At 43.6% G+C, this 20,375-nt stretch overlaps 1 protein-coding gene and 1 long non-coding RNA gene across 3 annotated transcripts in view; both read left to right on the top strand.

Annotated features, from left to right (window-relative positions):
- Positions 1 to 20,375, top strand: part of LOC309373229 — a 641,932-nt gene that overhangs the window by 118,808 nt on the left and 502,749 nt on the right. The gene's annotated exons all lie outside the window — the stretch shown is intronic.
- Positions 514 to 20,375, top strand: part of DOK5 (docking protein 5) — a 53,855-nt gene continuing 33,993 nt past the window's right edge. The window contains exon 1 of one of the 2 annotated variants that reach the window (XM_081917248.1): positions 514 to 900. In XM_081917248.1, the coding sequence (XP_081773374.1) occupies positions 835 to 900 (66 nt within the window). In that variant the 5' untranslated portion in view covers positions 514 to 834. The remainder of the gene's footprint in view (positions 901 to 20,375) is intronic. The other variant, XM_081917247.1, reaches the window with a different exon arrangement.

Raw genomic sequence — 20,375 nt, 5'->3', positions numbered from 1 at the left:
GGGGCCCTCTTTAGGTTGGCGGAAATGCCCTCTGCATCTGCTCAGGGGCACCCATATTCCAGGAGTTCACTCTTGATGACACTACCAATTAGGTGCCAACACAAAGTCTCCAGCTGAAAACCCGATTTTCTTGCCTCCACTTTTTTTTAATGCCAAGGAGGGGGGGACCTGTGGCCCTCCAGAGGCACTCTATTTCCCATCAACCCCACCCAGCATGGCCAGCTGTCAGGGATGATGGGAGATGCAGTCCAGCAAAACATCTGGACTGAGGTCCACAGGTATCCTCATCCCTGGACCACAATCAGTCCAGCCCTTCTTTCCCGGCGCAGCTCAACCCGCTTTCAAAGAGGGAAGGGGGCAAACAGACGTCGTTATATATAAGTGTAGCATTTCTTTCACCCAGGCAGCGAGTGAGGGCGGATCTGGCCGCCCACAACCGGGGAGGGGAGGAAGGAACGAGGCTTGGGGAGGGGGAAGCTCTCTCTGGGCTGATTCTCTGATCTCATCGCACAAGCCAGTCAGCTGCGAGCTGTCTGCCTCTCTCGTCAGCTGATCCAGCAGGAGAGCGTTCCGTCTCTCATTGACTCTTCTCCTCTCACTTCCCAAGTGGATTCCTTCCTTCCTTTTTTTTTAAGATAGCAGCAGCAACAAAACTCTTGCCGGGGAGTTTCTGGGTCAGGAGGAGGATATATTCCGAAGGCTGGTCTGTGGGGGGATTTAAAGCAAAACAACAACAGCAACACACAGCAGCAGCACCACCCAAGCCCACAGCCCCAAACTGGATTGCATTGCAACTTTGCTCTAACTCCGCTCCTTCTGTTCCCTCCGTCCAGGATGGCTTCCAATTTTAACGATATAGTGAAGCAAGGGTATGTCAAGATAAGGAGCAGACGTTTAGGAGTAAGTATTTTTATTTTTTTAAAAAAAACAAACAAACCAAAACCCTCCACTGGCGTTATTGTACCGTCTTTGATTTATCAATGGGTCGGTGTTGTTTAACCACAGCGTTGGCCACGTGCGTTGTGTGCGGTTGTCCGACGATCCGAAAGGGAAACAAGGTTGCGTGCTTTATTTTTATTTTATTTTTGACTGCGCAAAGGGCCAGTCCTTTTCCAGGTCTCTCTCCACTGCCATATGTGCATTATAAATATAGAAGCAGCTTGCAGTGCCGTGCAAAGGACATTTCTCGATAATGGATACAAGCGGGGTGGAGGGAAGGAAAGCCTGCAAAATCCACACTGGCTCTAATGCTACATTTCCAGTGCCTTAGCTGTGTTTGTGTGTGGAGAAAGTAGCAAGCTTTGGAATGTCACAGAACTCTTCTGTTATGGGGTTTGTGGAGGTGAGGCTCATCTCTGAAGATTTATGAGCGTGCTTAGATAAATTTCTTCTCCAATCATATTAGAATTATCTAAGGGGTCTCCTAGTCAGCCAGTGTCCCCTCTTAACTTTTCACTTTCAGAAGAGGAGCTAGCGAGCAGACTTTAGGACTCAGTGGTTCAGTGCCCATGCACAGTTCCCATTCATTTCAATGGGGCTCGCCCAAAAGGACTTCCTGGCAGATTAAGAGTGTTGTAGCACCTTAGAGATAAGCAGCCTGATGCTGGACAAGCTGGCTCAGAAATAAGCCCTGCAGGATTCAGTGACATTTACACCCCAATAAATATGCCGCGGCAGTAAATCCAGTGGTATTTTTGCATGCAAAAGGTCTCTGGTGAAAGCCCTGGCATCTCCAGGTAAGTCAAGGAAAGATCTCTGTCTGGAACCCTGGAGAGTCAACAGGAAACCATATGGACCAATGGTATGAGTCAGTATAAGGCTGCTCCCTACATTCCTATGCTGCCTTGAAGACTGATAAAGAAAGCAGAGATATAAAATTTTTGAATAATGATCAACAACGTAATATGCCTAGATGACAGGCAGCAGTAATGCATTTGTTTCTGAGCCAACATGCAAGGGTGCTATTGTGGTTCTTTCATGGACAGTCCTATCTATGTCTAATCAGAATTAAGTCCCATTGACTGAAGTCCCATTGACTCCATACTCCACCCCATTAAGTGTGTATAGGATCGCAGGCTGCATGAGCTGGCGCAGACATCAAGCTACAATGGGAATGTAAAATTCACATAGGTTGCAGTGTGACAAATATGTAAAATTCACATTGGCTGCAGTGTGACAAATATCATCATGTAGGTAATTGGAATGACAGTTCTTGAATATCATAGTCTCGTATTAACAAATCACCTGTTTGAAGGGACACATGTCTTGCTACCTGACTAAATATTAGATGTTCCTTTCAAATGTGTATTGTTCATTATGGATACAGATGCAAATGTGAGGATGTCATTTCCTACATACATGCCACTTGTCGGAAACCTCTACAATGCATCTTTAGGTCTAAGTTTCGGTGTCAAAATGTTGCCAAGGATGCCCCCTCCATGCAACATTTGATACCTAAAAAAAAGCCACAGTCTTTAGTGTGCTGAGCATGCAACTCTCTACTTGGTTGGAGAGTTTGAGGAAACAGGAACCTATACTATTCCAGTGGGGTTGATATTCAACAGAACTGCTGGCTTTAAATGTTCACAAAGTTTCATGGTATGGAAGGTGTGTGTGTGTGTGTGTGTGTGTGTGTGTGTGTGTGTATAGAAGAAATACCTTGTATGAACATGTGTGTGTTTAAAGATATATCTCCAGACCAGTGCCTTATTGATTGCAACAGAAACTGGTGCCTTAATTTCCTGGGTTGACTATACATTTTACACTCAAGCAATTATTTCATTTATTTACATTTCTGTTCCATTTTGTACTCTAGGTTCATGGAGGTTTATGTAGCAAACCTCTGATAGTCTTAACTCTACCATCATGCTCTCTGCCACACAATGTTGAACTACAATGATCCATATTAGGACTGGGTTCTGGAAGTCTTGGGTTCAAATCTGAGGGAGGCACATAGTTCAATGGTAGAGCACATGCATTGCTTGCATAAGATTCTGAGTTCAGTCCCAGGCATCTCCAGACTCTTATGATACAAGACTCTTATGGGAAAATCTGGAGAGCTGTTGTCAGTCAGCGTAGACGTTACTGAGCAAGATGGACCAATGGCAGCTTCTTATGTTACTATTCTCATCCATTGATGAATTTACTTGATAGGCGTTGGCAGCTCACTATAGTTCTGCCTTGGTTCTTCCATCTGCGAAATGGGAACTATGACCGATCTTGGAGACTGCTCATACAGAACATATAACTAAGGTGTCTCATGTGGCAAGTAGCAGACAGAAAAATAGGTGATGCCTGAATTCCAGATCTGAATTGCATGCTGACTCCTAGAGTTCTCACTAGGAATGGGAAAAATACAAGAGATATGTACAAAAATATACCCATGGTTTTTCGTCTATGGCAGCATTTGAATGACCTTCGATAAAGAAATGTAAGAGAAATAAGATTAACGGTACAAATTGTTGTAAGAATGTATTAGAGAATATATAAAGAATAGATTAATAATGGTAGGTACATTCACTATTAGAATAAAAGCATACAACGGGAATTGACAGGAAGTCCAAAGTTTTTATGATATTTTTTGTTAATAACTTTAGTTAATAATCTTTGTTAATAACCGCATAAAAAGTAGCATAAACACAGCTGGAGCTTAAGGTTTATAACTATGTAAGAAAGGACAGGTATATGTGGGGGGGTTTTGTGTGTGTGCGTGTATATGATTGAAATCTAAATTTACTATACGAGATGTACTATATATATGTAATGTATTGTAAGACTATTAATAAAGGTTGTTACATTGCAAAGAAAGAATCCTAAGGAGCCACAGAATAGTCACTTCCAATGGTACAGTAAAAGTGGGAAAGGTGGCCTGTTGGGAGAAGGAGATAAAGCTTGCTAGTTATTAAAAGTTTCAAACAGATGATGCCTTGCGAAGATCATAATGAAATATGCCAAATTGTACCGTGTGCTAGGGCCCTCAGGTACAGTTCACATTAAATTGTCACCTCACGTTTGTTAAGCTTTCTGTGATTATTGTGCTCATCTATGGCGTTACCCTTGTTAGCCTTGCTGTAATTTTTTTTTAAGTGTTTGAAACAAACGCAGCAAAATGGTCATTGCTGCTGCCATCATTATATTGCTAATTAATTCTGTTTTGCACCAGGTGTAATGAGAAAAAACCACCACCAGGTGCTTGTTTAGATGGGAGCTCAGGTGGAAAGAGGTGCTTATATTTTGTTGAGTACACTTTATATTGGATTCATGGTGTGGAACAGACTGTCTTGCCAGAGTGGTGCATGCTCTACTTATCTTCTGCTTGGACTACTGCAATGCATTCTACGTGGGGCTACCTTTGAAGGTGACTCGGAAACTGCAATAAATCCAGGATGCAGCAGCTAGACTGGTGACTGGGAGTAGCTGCCAAGACCATATAACACCAGTCCTGAAAGATCTTCATTGGCTCTCAGTACGTTTCTGAGCACAATTCCAAGTGTTGGTGCTGAACTTTAAAGCCCTAAACGGCCTCAGTTCTGTATACCTGAAGGAGCATCTCCACCCCCATCGTTCAGCCCGGACACTGAGGTCCAGCGCTGAGGGCCTTCTGGCGGTTAACTCGCTGCAAGAAGTGAGGTTACAGGGAACCAGGCAGAGGGCCTTTTCAGTAGTGGCGCCTGCCCTGTGGAACGCCCTCCCAGCAGATGTCAAGGCAATAAACAACTATTTTACTTTTAAAAGACAACGAAGGCGGCCCTGTTTAGGGAAGTTTTTAATGTCTGATGCTGTATTGTTTTTAATATTCGTTTGGAAGCTGCCCATAGTGGCTGGGGAAACCCAGCCAGATGGGCGGGGTATAAATAATAAATTATTATTATTATTATATAGATGATACCTATTGGAAAAACCCCCCTCCCCCAAATGCTATTCTCCATTTGATTTGTTCACCTATGTATTTATAAGCTATTATTTCTTATAATAAAACATGGATGCCTACGGAGATGCCAAAAGGAAAAGGGAAAACCTACAAATTCAGTACTGCTATTCATTTCCTTTAAAGTGAAATAGAATAGTTAGAATTAATGGAGTCCAGGAGACATTGTTTTGGAGAAAGAAGATGTTACTGTGGCTCCTGGAGATGAGTTTGTGGCTGCTTTCTGCCTCTGTTCCCATTGCTGTGAATTAAGCCACGGTTGGCTTCGCATGTTGTCCAATCCCAGGCTCCTAGTTTCTCTTGCTTTAGACAAACCATAAGCTGTAACCAAACTTTGTTCTTGGCTTACAGTTTGTGCTTTGCCTGGAAGAGACAAACCACAAGGGTGGGTTTAGAGGACACCCTAATCGGAACCATGGCTTAGCACGGAGCAAGGTAGCAGCAGAAGGGCTGGGGCACCAACTTGGCCCCCCCACTGTGGGTGCCCAACGTCGGCATTCACTGCACCATGCCCTAGTGAAGTTATGACATGGCATGATGTCATCATGTCATGTTGTGATGCCATTGCCGTGTAGCACTCTCCGGTGCTGTAGAAGCAACTGAACCAGAGCGAATCTCAACTAAAACATCTGTAACATTCATGACTTGCTTTGACACAACATCATTCTAGCCTCCCTGGAATTAGATCTTGAATACAAGGTCACAAGCACATGGAATCAGAGATAGGAATAGTGGGTGTGAACTAGGAGTGTTGAGGCCAAAGACTTATATCTAATGGTATCAGTGTGATCTTGTCTCATATTAAGCCACAGTTCTCTTTATTTATTTGTTTACTATTTTATGTTAAAGTCTACCTTGGTCATGATGGTGGGTCAAAAAAATGTAAGAATTAAAACAAGTAGCAATGTACAATTAAAATCATAGTATAAAAACCAGAAAAAACAACCAATATTGGTATAACAAAATGACAGCACAGAACTGTAGGACTACACTGGAGGAGGAGGAAGAGGAGGAGGGAAGATGTCCACTCAGCCCAAGGCCTGAGGTGCCTCTTGACCAAAGAGGTGCAACTTGACCAATCATCAAAAAGCATAACTGATGGAACAAGACAGACTTCATAAGGGAGGTCATTTCACAACGTGGGGGACACCACGGAGAAGACCCTGTCACATGCTACCACCTCTTGAACCATAGAGGGTGGCAGCTCAGCCAACCAGGCCTCTGCTGCTGATCTTAACATCTGGGCAGATTGATGTAGGATGAGACACTTCTTCAAATATTTGGGGCCCAAGTTGTTTAGAGCATTGGCATGTGACACAGGAAATTCTGGCTCAATGTGGGTTAACAACTGAGGAATTATAAACCAGGATTAGTTATTCACTATTATATTATATAAGAGCAGGTACCTTAATTTCCTTATTTTCTACTTCCTTTGTCCTTCCTCATCCATTATCCCTTGGCATCATAAATATATTATATAAATGTATTATACTCAAATTGATTTTTTTTTAAAAAATGACACATAGTCTAATAGTCATCATGCCAAAGGAGGAGGAAGAAGAAAATAAGGAAATTAAGGTACCTGCTCTTATATAATGATATAGAATGAAATTATAAAATAGCCACTGATGAACTCAGTTTGGGGCAAGGAGGAGAGGCGACTAATTGCAGTTGGTCCCACCCAAGCCAATGGTATGAGCCTCACTCTTGTTATTTGTGATAAGACAGGAGACAAAGTCCTGCTAAACATTTGAACCAGCTGAAATATTTATATATACAAACAAGTTTTTGCTTGAAGGCCGCAGTAAGTGAATATACATGTAGCAGGAAAGGGAATTAGAGAAATGATAGCTGGTGGCTAATTTAAAAATCTGATTTGGGTTATTTACTGTTAGTAAAAGTGCAATTTTACATTCCATTTGAAACGGGCAATTAGCATATTCATTTAATTAAAAAAATAGTTGCCATGGAAGCAATAGTACCACATCCTCCTTCCAAAGAAAAGTAAAATTATCACATTGCCTCTCTGAAATACCAAATTCTTACAGAAAATCCAGGAATCTCAAGGCAAAAACATTGTTGTTGTTGTCGTCGTCATTTTCATTATCATTCTGCAAATTTTTTTATCTGCCTTTTGACTTCCTAAAGGCCCCCCAATGTGGCATCCAGATTAAAAAAACCACAACAAAACAATATAAAATGAGATAAAAAACAAACACAGTACGTCAATTAGATGATTTAAACTATATGTGCACCTTCTGGTTAGGATCCCCAAACAATAACTCAGTTTCTCCCCCTCGTAAGTGGAATACCTCTGAGCATCTACAGAATGCTCTTCCTTAGTAAGTGGAATGTGCCACGAAGTGGCTTTGGTCCTCTACTTCTATTTCAGCATGTAATCTAAGGGCCAAGGTAGTTTTAAAAAACTCTTAAAGTCAGCCAGGGAAGGGGAATGCTGAACAGCTCTCCCACTAAAATTACCCCACCCCCTGCTGCAAGCTGTTATTAGCCCTTCTGGAGAGAAAAAGATCGCCGAGGGTTGAGCTAGATGATCCTTGGTGTCCCTTCCAACTCTACAATTCTATGATTCTGTGATTGAAGGAGAATATTTCAGCTGGGAAATAACACGGGGGGTGGGGATTAAACACTCCCTGTTCCATTGCTTGTTCTCCATTGCTAAGTTAAAAACAGCTGGGAACATTGTCCTAATGTTGTCCTGGTTTAGACAATACCATACCCTCCAACATTTCTCAGATGAAAATAGGGATGTCTCATTCCACAATGATAATTTTACTATTTATACCCCACATATCTTATGGGGTTGCCCCAGCCACTCTGGGCAGCTTCCAACATATATAAAAACACAAAACATTAAACATGAAAAAAGCCTTCCTTATACAGTGGTGCTTCAGGTTACAGACTCCACTAACCCAGAAATAGTACCTCGGATTAAGAACTTTGCTTCAGGATGAGAACAGAAATTGCACAGTGGCAGTGCGGCGGCAGCAGGAGGCCCCATTAGCTAAAGTGGTGCTTCAGGTTAAGAACCATTTCAGGTTAAGAACGGGCCTTCAGAATGAATTAAGTTCTTAACCCGAGGTCCCACTGTACAGGATTGCCTTCAGATGGCTTGGAGGTTGGCTAACTCCATACTCTCCAACATTTCTCCCATGAAAGTAGGGACACCCTAAGGAAAAGTGGGATCAAATCAGAAACCGTGATGTCTTCTCTAAATCAGGGATGTCCCTGGAAAATAGGGACACTTAGAGGGTCTGCAATACGCTTGCTACATATGCGAGACTGAATGATCTGTAATCACAATATTACGTTGCCTATGCAATATATTATACAGTTATTTATCCGGACTATGAAAACTGAATCCAAAGGGCACTTTCTGCTCTCTACCTAGATCTGCCTTCCTGTAACTCACTGCGTCCTGTTCTATTGTCAGTGGAAGGGATGAGCTACTATATTACATCCTGCGATACTCATTCTACTATTTGTAGAATGATCACCATTTCTCTCTTCCAATGCTTCAGTCTAATTACGGGCGATTCCATTGGCTGCCTCTCCTACGGTTTTCCTGCTAGATCTTGTATCATCCTTGCAGGTGTCCTGAGAACCTTGTATGGCTTCTGAAAATCCACTGCCACATACTCGGGGAGGGGGTGTCCTTGTGTTCAGAAATAACACCGTCTTTTCCCACCAATTGTAACACGAAGAAGAATCCCAGGCAGAGAGGCTTCTGTTATATATAGAGTGTGAACTGCTAAGACCTGAGCATTCCATAGTGACTTCCTTCCTGCATTTTTGATATCCTCTTTAATGGGGCAACCTGAGGACAAGACTTGGAACTGGCAGGGCTTGATCTTGGATGCAAGCCGCCAAATGTGTTCACAGACCGGTTTAGAGCCACCCACTGCTGTTTCTGGCAGAGGACTCTGAATTCTACCTTGCTCCCCACTTCCCCGTCCTGCTGCTTCTGCAATGATTGCCATTTTATCGACCAATAAAACGGCAGTTAAGGAGTTACAGACTTCCAAAGGGGCAGTAACAGAGCTATGTATGGGCACCAGGCACCCAGCTGATGCTCACCAGGCCTTGCAATGCACCAAGATTAATTGAGCTCATGAGCTAGTCAGCCCCATTCCCAGGTGTGTGCAAAACGGTTGCGTCTCTAAAATAACCACATGGATTTTGTGATCATGCAGGCATTTATGTAAACGTTAATGTTGTTCCTTGTCTTTCAATCCTAGACATTTTTCTGCTAAGCAGAGCCTTAGTTTGCTTTCTACCCCTTTGGGCACTCCCTGCAAAGTTGGGTTGTTTTATTTGATATTACTGTCAAATTCTTCCACTCTAATACTTATTAATGGCCAGGTCTAACTTCTGGACTATAAAGTAAAGGTAAAGGGACCCCTGACCGTTAGGTCCAGTTGTGACCGACTCTGGGGTTGCGGTGCTCATCCCGCTTTATTGGCCGAGGGAGCCAGCGTACAGCTTCTGGGTCATGTGGCCAGCATGACTAAGCCGTTTCTGCCGAACCAGAGCAGCACACGGAAACGCCCTTTACCTTCCCGCCAGAGCGGTACCTATTTATCTACTTGCACTTTGACGTGCTTTTGAACTGCTAGGTTGGCAGGAGCAGGGACCGAGCAACGGGAGCTCACCCCGTCGCGGGGATTCAAGCCGCCGACCTTCTGATTGGCAAGCCCTAGGCTCTGTGGTTTAACCCACAGCGCCACCCGCATCCCATCACCCACTATACCCACCTGTTTATTTTGTGATCATGGTATCTCCCCTGCCCTGTAATTATCACCTGTTTATTTTGTGTTTTTATCTTATTCTCTGTTCTATTCATTCTCTCGCTTTTTCTTTGATCAGAAATTCCTTTTTGTTGATAACATTTTGCTAGATTCCTGTGTTTTTTCAAATGTACTTCTAAAACATTGTGTCTTCTGTTCCCTGCCCCCCAACACCTATCCCACAGTTAAATGTGCAGTGATCCTTATTGCACATGCCTGCAGGTGACCTGTCTCTGAAACCTTTCTGAAACGACACACCAGAGGACATGAGAACATCCACCCAGTAGCTCCTTCTATGCCCCCCTATCCAAATTGCATTGCGATAATAAGGCAGTAAATTGTTGCTGACAAATCCAGCATGGATCAGTGATGGTCCATTGTTAGGGAGCATTCAGGGCTGTGTCAGTGCAGTTTGCCTCTGAATACCAGTTGCTGGAAACTGTGAGAGGGGTTTGGGGCTTCCTATAGGCATCTGGTTGGCCCCCGTGAAAACTAGACTTTAAGCCTGATCCATCAGGGTTCTTCTCATGTAGTCTGCTAAGCTCTTGACTGGCAGGAGAGAAGGGCACATCTGCCTCAGAATAGTGCCCCTCTTAGTGTTTTACACATTCTACCAGTTACCTGGTTTCATCTTCTTTGCCAGTATCATTGACAGGAGCGAGCCAGCAGTAAATTACACTGAGTAAGTTGGAGTTAACTCTGGATTAGCAAAAACGGGATCTGCACAGGAGTGTCATGTCTAATGAGCCCAGCAGCTCATCTCTAGCAGGTCTTGTTGTGAAGTCCCTGCCTACCCACAGCTGCCTAAATCCTGTCCTCCCCAGGGTTGTCCCCAAGTAATCTGGGACTATGCCTGTGTGAAGCTAACTACTCTGCCCTCTTCATGCCTCTCCTGGTTCTGGGAGACCAGGAGAGAGGGGAGTTTGTTGCAGCAGCAGGAGACACATGTGCCTCTTCACCAGCTGGACTCCTCTCTGCTTCTTGGCCTCCCCACTCTCCTGCTTCTGATTCTGGACTTCTCTTTGCCACAGACTCTCCCAGCAAACCCAGTTTACCTCTTTAGCTTCTGACACCTCCCAGTCTTCTCCCTCTGACCACTCAGAATTCTCCCCCCTCCCCGATGTCTTGGAGCCTTCTTCCCTTGGGGCTTCCTCACCTGGTTTCTGTTATGTATCTCACCCTGGGCCAGCAGGGAGATACTGTAGATAGTTTTCACTCAGGTCCACATATGCAAATAAGGAATTGAAAGTGATGTTCAGTGATTGGATAGTTACAGAAAGTTGTTACAGTTGTGTTGTAGTGGAGCTCTATATAAGCAGGCTGGCTGAACCCTTCACTTCAGTTCTCTTCTGGGTCTGTGAATAAACAAGAGCTGTTTGAAGAATCACTGTGTCGTCTGATATGTTCACCCACAACTTAACAGTTTCTCTCACCATTCCCCTGTGCCCAACCAGTCCATGACAATCATTAAGCAGCACAACTTGAAATCTTTCAAGCCAACTGCAGCTTGGCTGTGTAAATAACTGATCTGATTTTGCTGTTTATCTGGGACTGTAAATACAGGATGTGTGTGTGTGTGTCAGGTACCTACACAAGATAATATGTGGCTAGTATGCTGTGTTTGGCTTGCTGGGACACAAGTCATTCAGACTTGCTTTAATTTACAATCCCCAAATGTACAGGGGTTTTATTTATCTCTTGGTATTTCAACACACGCCATCTTTAGAATGTAAATTAGGACTTTCTTCTATTGCCAATTTTTTTGACAGGCCATTTGTTTGATTTCCCTGTTTTGCAATTATTAGAGAACCGAGGGGGAAACTGAGAGAGTGCGTGAGAGAGAGCACACTGTGATTTTTAAATTCACCGTGCTCGTGTTGGATGCTTTTCTGCACGACCTGCTTGTGCTGACTCTTAGTGGTGTGTAATTTGTAATTACAGGCCATGTTTTCCCCCAAGATTCCATGGATTTATGTTTTAGCCACATCATAACGGAAAATTTGCCAAGACAAACTGCTAGCTGTCATTGAAGATTTACAAAAGAATATTTTTAAAAAGTTAATCTTGAAGCAGCATCTTGGGGAAAGTTGCAAAATGCTTTCATGTCTCAGAGATGATGGTTCATGTGTCGGATGAGCTAAAAAAAAATATGATTCTTACTCTTGAAAGAAGTTAAACGTTATTAAAGTTATTATTATAGCTGATCATGTCTGCCAAGCCTGTTTTAGGATTGTAGAACAGAGATAACAGACATATTTCTGCAAGTGTCTGAATTGTTAAGAGTTGCTTTGGTCATCTTTGTTATTCTGTTGAATGATTTCCCTTTGGAAGCATTTCCACAGTGTGCGTATCAGAAATTAATACTTATTCATTCCTTTGGAAAAAAAGAAATTATTATTATTATTATTATATTGATTAAATTTTTACTTGCTTTAAGGTGCCCAAGGCAATCCAAAGCAACTTACCACCAAATATAAGTTCCTGTGTATTACATATTTACCTAGTCAGACATTAGAGAACATTTGGCAAGTTGTGATAACCAATCTGGTTTTATTCTGTTATTTTTATGCTGTGTATTTTAGCTTTTAGTGTGTTGTCATGACTTTCATGTGTGCGGCCTCTGGCACTTTCAATAAATACTTGGTATCGAATAGGCCACAAGAAAGGTGACAAGTGAGCCTCTTTGGGAAGAGTATTCCACAGCTGGGGTGCCACCACTGAGGAGGCCCTTTCCATTGTAGTTACTGTAACACTTCTCAAACAATAGTATGTTTTCCATTTATCCAGGACAGCTTGTAACTTTCAGCCAGCGCCTGGTGGTATAGCTCAAAGCTAAGGGGTGCTTCCTCAAAGTAGCAGCCTTGTGTTCAGCAAGACATTCTCCCTGTTTTATATTCCTGCCTTAGGCTGTAACTGCCTTGGATCCATCCCACTCATGCTGATGTCATTGGTCCATCTCACTCAGTATTTTCTACACTGACTGGCAGTGGTTGGCCAGTATTTCAGGTTACAGATTCCACTAACCCAGAAATAGTACCTCAGGTTAAGAACTTTGCTTCAGGATGAGAATAGAAATTGCGCACCAGCGGCGCGGCAGCAGCGGGAGGCCCCATTAGCTAAACTAGTACCTCAGGTTAAGAACAGTTTCAGGTTAAGAGCAGACCCCCCAGAATGAATTAAGTTCTTAACCCGAGGTACCACTGTACTGAAGATTAACCTCAGACTTCCTGCATGAAAAGCGGATTTTCTACCATAGAGAGAGCTACAGCCTTCCTGTCAATCACTGTTCTCATGTGAAGTCAGGACCAGAAACCAGGCCAAGACCTAGAGATGGATTTGCATCATCAAGGCAAAGTCCTAGGCAGAAAAGGAAGCATTTACATTCCTTCCTGTTGAGGAGAGATAGTGGCCAGTCTTAATGAGAGAGACACTGACCATCCTTCATTCTCTAGGAATATGCTCCAACCTGTAGGCCTGATGGCTCATCCTACAAGGCCAGCTGTGCAGAGAGCCAAGGGTTCCTGAATCCAGTGCTTTTTTCTGGGGGTACACATACCCCTAAATATTTTGTGAATCTAAGTTTGAGGGGCAGTATTTCAATATGAGTAGGAAAATGAGAGTACCCCTAAACATTTTTAAAGAAAAAAAAGCACTGCCTGTAGCCCCTGTAGCTCCTCACAAGAGGAACCACAGCTGCCTGTATTTTAAAAGTCTAGGTTGTGAGGTGATAACTCCAATTTACTGCTTCTCAGTGACTCAGTGCTTAAGCCTTTAGAGTAGTTATTCCCCACTAAATTTTGTAGAAAATGATTTGCTGGTTACTAGTGACAATTAAGTGAAGTTGCTTAAAGTAATGCATGCCATTGGCTATTTCCTTTCTGTTCTTCATTGGTGGAGCTTAATTAAATGGAGTTGCATTGATCCAAATCAGCACAGGAGCTGATTGAAAGTAATCCAGTTACTTTATATAGAACATTTAGATGACAACTTCCAGGGCAGAACCTTCCCAGGGCGGGCTGTGTCAGAAACTTAATGCATAATGCATCAGATATCAGTAAAGGCAGCGTCTCAAAGAAAAACATTAAAGCATGAACTTTCAGCGCCAGTAACACCAACAGTCAACAAACTGGGGAGGTTTTCGAGAAAGTTATGAGAGTGGAAAAGGTCAGGGAGATAAATCATATGTGGGCAAATGGAAATAGCAAGGTATTTTAGAAAAGCCAGTTAAGGCTGCAGCTCTGAGCACTCACACTGAGAACTCGTTGGAAAGTCAATGTGTTTAGATCAGGCTGCAAGATGATTATAATACTCAAACACAAAATATAATGTTATAAAAGTGAGCGATTGTTCTCTTGATCTACTGAGAGCAGCAGCAATAGCAATGCTGTCTGGGCTATAAGATGACAATTTAAACTGAGCTGCTCACCGGAACAAACAACTGAGAGCCTTATGGAATTTCCTTCCCAAGAAAAGAGGGAGCAGACATCTGCCAGGAATGGTTCACGTTTACAATGTGACACCTTAGGAAACGACCATGGTCCCATCTGCTTTTTACATTTAGTTTCAAAAGGGAAGGCCTTGATTTGAACTGGGTCTCAGGCGGTAGTAAGGGAGAAGGCGAATGCTATGGAGTTCGCCGTGGGACTTTTTCCATAGCAGGAGTGATGATGTCAACAATGAGAGCAGCAGGTTATTTGATGGAGCCTTGGATTTGATATCCCACTTTATCACTGCCCGAAGGAGTCTCAAAGCGGCTAACATTCTCCTTTCCTTTCCTTGAGGTGAGTGTGGCTGAGAGACTTCAGAGAAGTGTGACTAGCCCAAGGTCACCCAGCAGCTGCATGTGGAGGAGCGGGGAATCGAACCCGGTTCACCAGATTACGAGTCTACTGCTCTTAACCACTACACCACACTGGCTCTCACTTCTTGCTTTGGAAAACGAATGAGTTGACGGCGAGGCTTTCAAGTTTGTTTTCAACAGATTAGCATAGAGGAAGGCCATAGGGTGAGGGAATCATCATGGTGAAGCTGGTTATTTATTTCCTTTTCTTTAATGCAGTTTAAATGGTTACACTTCTTTGCAAGTTGTTTTCGTTTCTGATTGAACGCCTCAAAGCAGTGGTTCCCAACTGGTGGTCTGTGAACCCCAGTTGTCCTACATAACCCACCCAGGGTGTCTGCGGCACCATTCACATAACAAAAACTATTGTAGAGATATCAATTTTTTTCAAAAATAGTGGGTTAATGGCTTGGCTTTTGAAAAACAGGGGGGCTGCTGTTAGGGTTGCCATAGGGTCCAGAAAATTTTGAAAAATCGAAAATTTTGAGTTTCATTTCCCCAAAAAGCTCAAGAACTTTTGAATTTTACTTCTAGAAATATGGCAATCCTACTGTTGTACTTAGCTAATTGGAAACCACTGCCTTAAATATTGCATGTCAGCTGGCAGATTTTTTTTAAAATTAAGTTCAGTGTGTTTTACAGGTTGAACTTGTGCATGCAGAAGCTCTACTGAGTTCAGTGGAGTTTGCTCCAAAGAAACTATGCATAGAATTGCAGTCCTGATAAACTGGATATGATGCTATTTATTGGTGCTCATTGTTCTCTATCTACCCCTATCCATTCAGCAGCCTGCATTTTGGGACTTTCCCTGAGGGACATGCCTATATACATTTATTGGGACTGTGGCGGCAGCTGGAGCCATTATGAAAATTTACTACTATACCACAGAGTGCAGAGGAATTTGTGAAGAGTGCTTCTGAGCATGTACAGGTTACATATAGCTCATTACTAAGCAGCTGCAACCGTCTTCCCCCTCCAGGCAGAAACTTGGCATTTGCCTTTTTCAGAGACAGACCACAGTGTACAACTTTTGGGGCCTCTTCTCATATATGTACAGTATATAGGATAACTACAATAATTGGAGTGACTAACTGGGGATTAGATTAATTTTTGTGGAGTCGATGGACTTTTCTTTCCACTTTCATTTTCTTGAGTCATCAGCAAGTATGGCCAGGGCCCACGCATCTAAAATGACTCAGGGCTTTGTTTACTGCTGTACCACTCATCTCTTTAGGTAACAGGCTACGTAGAAATGTAAAGAAATTCATGAAGGGTGTTTCTGAGAATATATGGGTTACACTTTGCTCATGACTAAGCTGCTATCATCTCCCCCCTCTGGGCACCTAGGTCAGAACGTGCGCTTTCCACACACTTTTGAACACTGGCACTTGTCTTTGTAGAAACAGACCAAAAGTGATAGACTTTCAAGGCTTCTTTATCCATCTGCAAGATAACCAGCAATAATTGGGGTGACATAATGTGGATTTGATTCATATAGGTTTTTTTTGGAGCTGACAGATCTTTCATTGCACTGTCTGCAAATATGATCGGAGTCCCACGCTGCAAGAGTGACTCAGACTTTTGCTTCAGTGAAATTAATGTCACTGGTTTTAATTGAAATTATTGATCCATTAGGATGTTTACACCATTTACTTCCTGGTGCCTAAACTGCAGAGGATTAAATAATTGGACTCCCCATTTGTTTGATTTCAACGAAGAAAACGTTGGTTCCAGTGAACTTACTGATTTAGTTGGGAGCCTGGCGAGGGAAGGAACCCTTTTCCATTTGAGGGCTGCATGCTGGCAGGGGAAAAGTCCAGAAGCAAAAGTGGGAAGATGAGACTCTTAACATGGTTACAGTAGGCTACATTCCAGCTGTGCAAAAGTCAGATATACAGACACACGCACTGCACATACCTCTCTCCTCCATCAAGGCAAGCAAGGGGCATTTTTCACTCAAAGAATAGCACTTGATGAGGTCATGGAGCAGAGCCAGTGAGGGGTGTGGCTTGGAGAAAGTGGGTGTGGCCCAGTGTGGGGGAGGGGAATAGCCTAAAGAGAGTCCTGAGCATCAGACAGATTCATGGACAATTGCATTTGGTCCCCAAGACTTTGGTTCCTTATCCCTGGTTAAGAGTATGCTTTCCAATTTCTTAGAATCATAGAATCATAGAGTTGGAAGAGACCACAAGGGCCATCGAGTCCAACCCCCTGCCAAGCAGGAAACGCCATCAGAGCACTCCTGACATATGGTTGTCAAGCCTCTGCTTAAAGACCTCCAAAGAAGGAGACTCCACCACACTCCTTGGCAGCAAATTCCACTGTCGAACAGCTCTTACTGTCAGGAAGTTCTTCCTAATGTTTAGGTGGAATCTTCTTTCTTGTAGTTTGAATCCATTGCTCCGTGTCCGCTTCTCTGGAGCAGCAGAAAACAACCTTTCTCCCTCCTCTATGTGACATCCTTTTATATATTCTTTTTCTTTTTATATATTCTTTCTTCTTTCTTCTTTTGTTCAAGTATATGTATGTATACGATAAACTCAGTTCAATAATATTGAATGGCGTAGCTTATTATAGCAGCAAGGGAGTTCTGATCACGAGGCACATCTGTTAAGGCCTTGGTCTTAGCTTCTAATTTTCTGGTTTTGTGGAGCTCGAGTGAACATCAGACAGCTCTAACTCTGAACAACCAGCAGAAAGTTGTTGGGGTTTTTAAAAAATCATTAAATAGCATGATTGGCCCATTAAATGAGCAAGGCTTTTTTTTAAGCAAACAAGCCTGATAAAAAGGCAAGATTCATCACATCCTTCTGACCACCTTGACTCTTCTCCCCACAACCAAACAACCTTCAAAACACTCCTAGTATCCCTGTGCCTGCTACTGCAAGTCTTGATTGATTACCAAGAGGTCAGAAATCGAGAGATGTGCGTGCACAACTGGACCAGTCCCTAAGCAAAAAGTACCATGAAGGTATCACCCTGTAGCAATAAGCAGAAGGCATGTTCCATCTCTTTTGTACGTCATTCTCTTATGGCTCATTTAATCACCATCACCATCATTATTAAAAGTGGAGGGAAGAAGGCTGCATACCACAGAAGATGGAGGTAAGCAAAGTGTTAATGAGTGCGTTGTACAAGCTACGTCAACATTAGCAACAGACGACAGCTCTTCCCCCTCCTCTGCGTCTTCCTAATTAAATGCAGTAAGTAGGATAGAGAGAACCATAAAATGCCACAGCCTTCTTCCTAATTGCTAAGTCCTCATAGTCCCCCAAGTTCCAAAGTCTGTATGGCCACGAGTTAGTCACTGGATGTATTGCACTGGCAGGCAGCCCAAGTTATTAATGAACTGACTCATTTATTTATTTTTATGCAATATCTGATCTGCGTTGGTGGAAGCTCCAGTCAGATAGCAGGAACTGAGCTGGATCGATAGTATTTTTTGTGTCTTTGTCACTATAGACTTAGTTACTGTACTGTGAACATTACTCATATAATTTATGTTTGGAATCAGCTTCACGTTGAAGCAGAATGGATATTAGTGTGGGCACTCAAGGTGGACTTTCAGCACTAGGGACAAGTGTAGGAGGAATACCAGATTATGATTTTGGATATAGTTCTTCCTCATGGAATGAATTTAAGTGTTCTGGAGGATCAGCAACAGCTAGACAGAAGAGGCAGTGGTTGGTTTGGTGGGAATATCTGTAATTCAGTGGTAGAGTATCTGCTTCATCTACAGAAGGCCCCAGGTTCAAGTCCAGACATCTCCAGGTAATGCTGGAAATATCCCCTGACCAAAGGTCTGGAGAAACTGATGTCAATCCTGGGCTAGATGGACCAGTGGTCTGATTCAGAGGTTTCCTGTGTTGCTTACACCGAAAATCCATTTTGGGGTTGCCACTTGGGGAGTTGCCACTCTGAGACCTTATTTATGGCCCCCAGCATGGTTGAATGCTTGGTGAGAGAGTGTGGAAGGAAAGCTGTTGGTCACCTTGTGGGGTGAGAGCCCACAACAATGGTGGTCATAAGGCTCTTCCTGGTGAGAGCTGGGGTCGGAATGTCTGCACTACCCCAGGTAGGAGATGGAGTGGCCTCCTTGGAAGTATGAATCTCAGAACCAAACCAAATATTGAGTGTGCTACTATTCTATTTATACACCTGTTGTCTTTGTCCATGGAGTTTTCTTGGCAGGGATACTGGAGTGGCTTGCCGGTTCCTGCTCCAGGTGGATCACGTTTGGTCAAAACTCTCAACTATGACCTGTCCATCTTGGGTGGCCCTGCACGGCATAGCTCATAGCTTCTCTGAGCTATTCAAGCCCCTTTGCCATGGCAAGGCAGTGATCCATGAAGGGGATGTATGGAATGTATTTTTAGTGATGTATGGAAGTGAGAGCTGGACCATAAAGAAAGCTGATCGCCGAAGAATTGATGCTTTTAAATTATGGTGCTGGAGGAGACTCTTGAGAGTCCCATGGACTGCAAGAAGATCAAACCTCTCCATTCTGAAGGAAATCAGCCCTGAGTGCTCACTGGAAGGACAGATTGTGGAGCTGAGGCTCCAATACTTTGGCCACCTCATGAGAAGAGAAGACTCCCTGGAAAAGATCCTGATGTTGGGAAAGAGGAGAAGGGGACGACAGAGGACAAGATGGTTGGACTGTGTTCTCGAGGCTACCAGCATGAGTTTGACCAAGCTGTGGGAGGCGGTGGAAGACCAGGAGTGCCTGGCGTGCTCTGGTCCATGGGGTCATGAAGAGTCGGACACAACTAAACAACTAAACAACAACAACTATTCTATTTAGAATCATAGAATTCTAGAGTTGGAAGGGACCCTGAGGCTCCTTCATCCTCCATAGGTTCGGAAAGCGTAGACACTGGGTTCCCTGCCCTGTCATGCCCAGGCGCATCTGGGGACAGGGAGGTTTCATCAAGCAGGCTCTGTGACTTTGTCTCATCCCTGCCCATTTTTGAGTCCTCATCCTTAGGTGCCTCCTGCTCCTCTGCTGAATCACAGAGTTCCGAGGGATTCATATGACAGCTGGATGGGGAGACTTAATGGGCCAGAACTGTCCTGGGGGCAGCAATTTGTCACCTCTGCTTTATGGGGGGCATCAGAGCTCCCATGCTTATGCATGGTGTGGTAAGATTCATGGCTGCTTAACACCGTATTTGCCATATGTTTCAAATCCATGAGCAGTCAGGCACTGTCTGGACGAAGAGGAGCGGTGGGAGACCAAGGAGAGGCGAGAGGGAGAAGATTAGGAGAAGGTGCTGGATGATGAAGGGGCAGCAGGATTTAGTGAGCAAGAGGACCCTGTGAAAGGGAGCAGTTCAGACTATAAGGCTGAAGCAGAGGAGGAGGGGTCAAGAATCCAGGGAGTCTCTCTCTCCGACTGTCTCTCCCTTCCCCCCTGGTTTTCAAGAACTCAGATAGTAGTGAGAAGAGCAGAACTGAGATCAGAGGTGTGCAGTCGCAGTTTGAGACTGCTTGGGGAACATCTGGGAGGGTAAGAGCCTTAGAGAGGGTGGAAGGCAGAGATATTCAGTCCTGACAACTGCTCCACGGGGTCAGGACCTATTGGGAAGTGTTGCTGAATCAATTAGACTGAGTAGTATGTTTGCTTCCTTGAATAAAGTGTTAAGTTCCCTGACAACAGAGATCTGCTTCCTTTATTGCTGACCTGTGTCTGACTCCAACCCTGACATGAGCCCGCAGGAGGTGAAAAAAACCCCTCACCTCATTTTGCACTTCACACATTATGGCACATCTATATTTTCCTGCAAGGAGACTCTCTCCCTTT

Source organism: Podarcis melisellensis (assembly GCF_964234715.1).
Source record: "Podarcis melisellensis genome assembly, chromosome: 6".
NCBI classification, from domain to species: Eukaryota; Metazoa; Chordata; class Lepidosauria; order Squamata; family Lacertidae; genus Podarcis; species Podarcis melisellensis.
The sequence above is the reverse complement of the archived record's forward strand: the minus strand, read 5'-3'. Positions and strand labels throughout refer to the sequence as shown.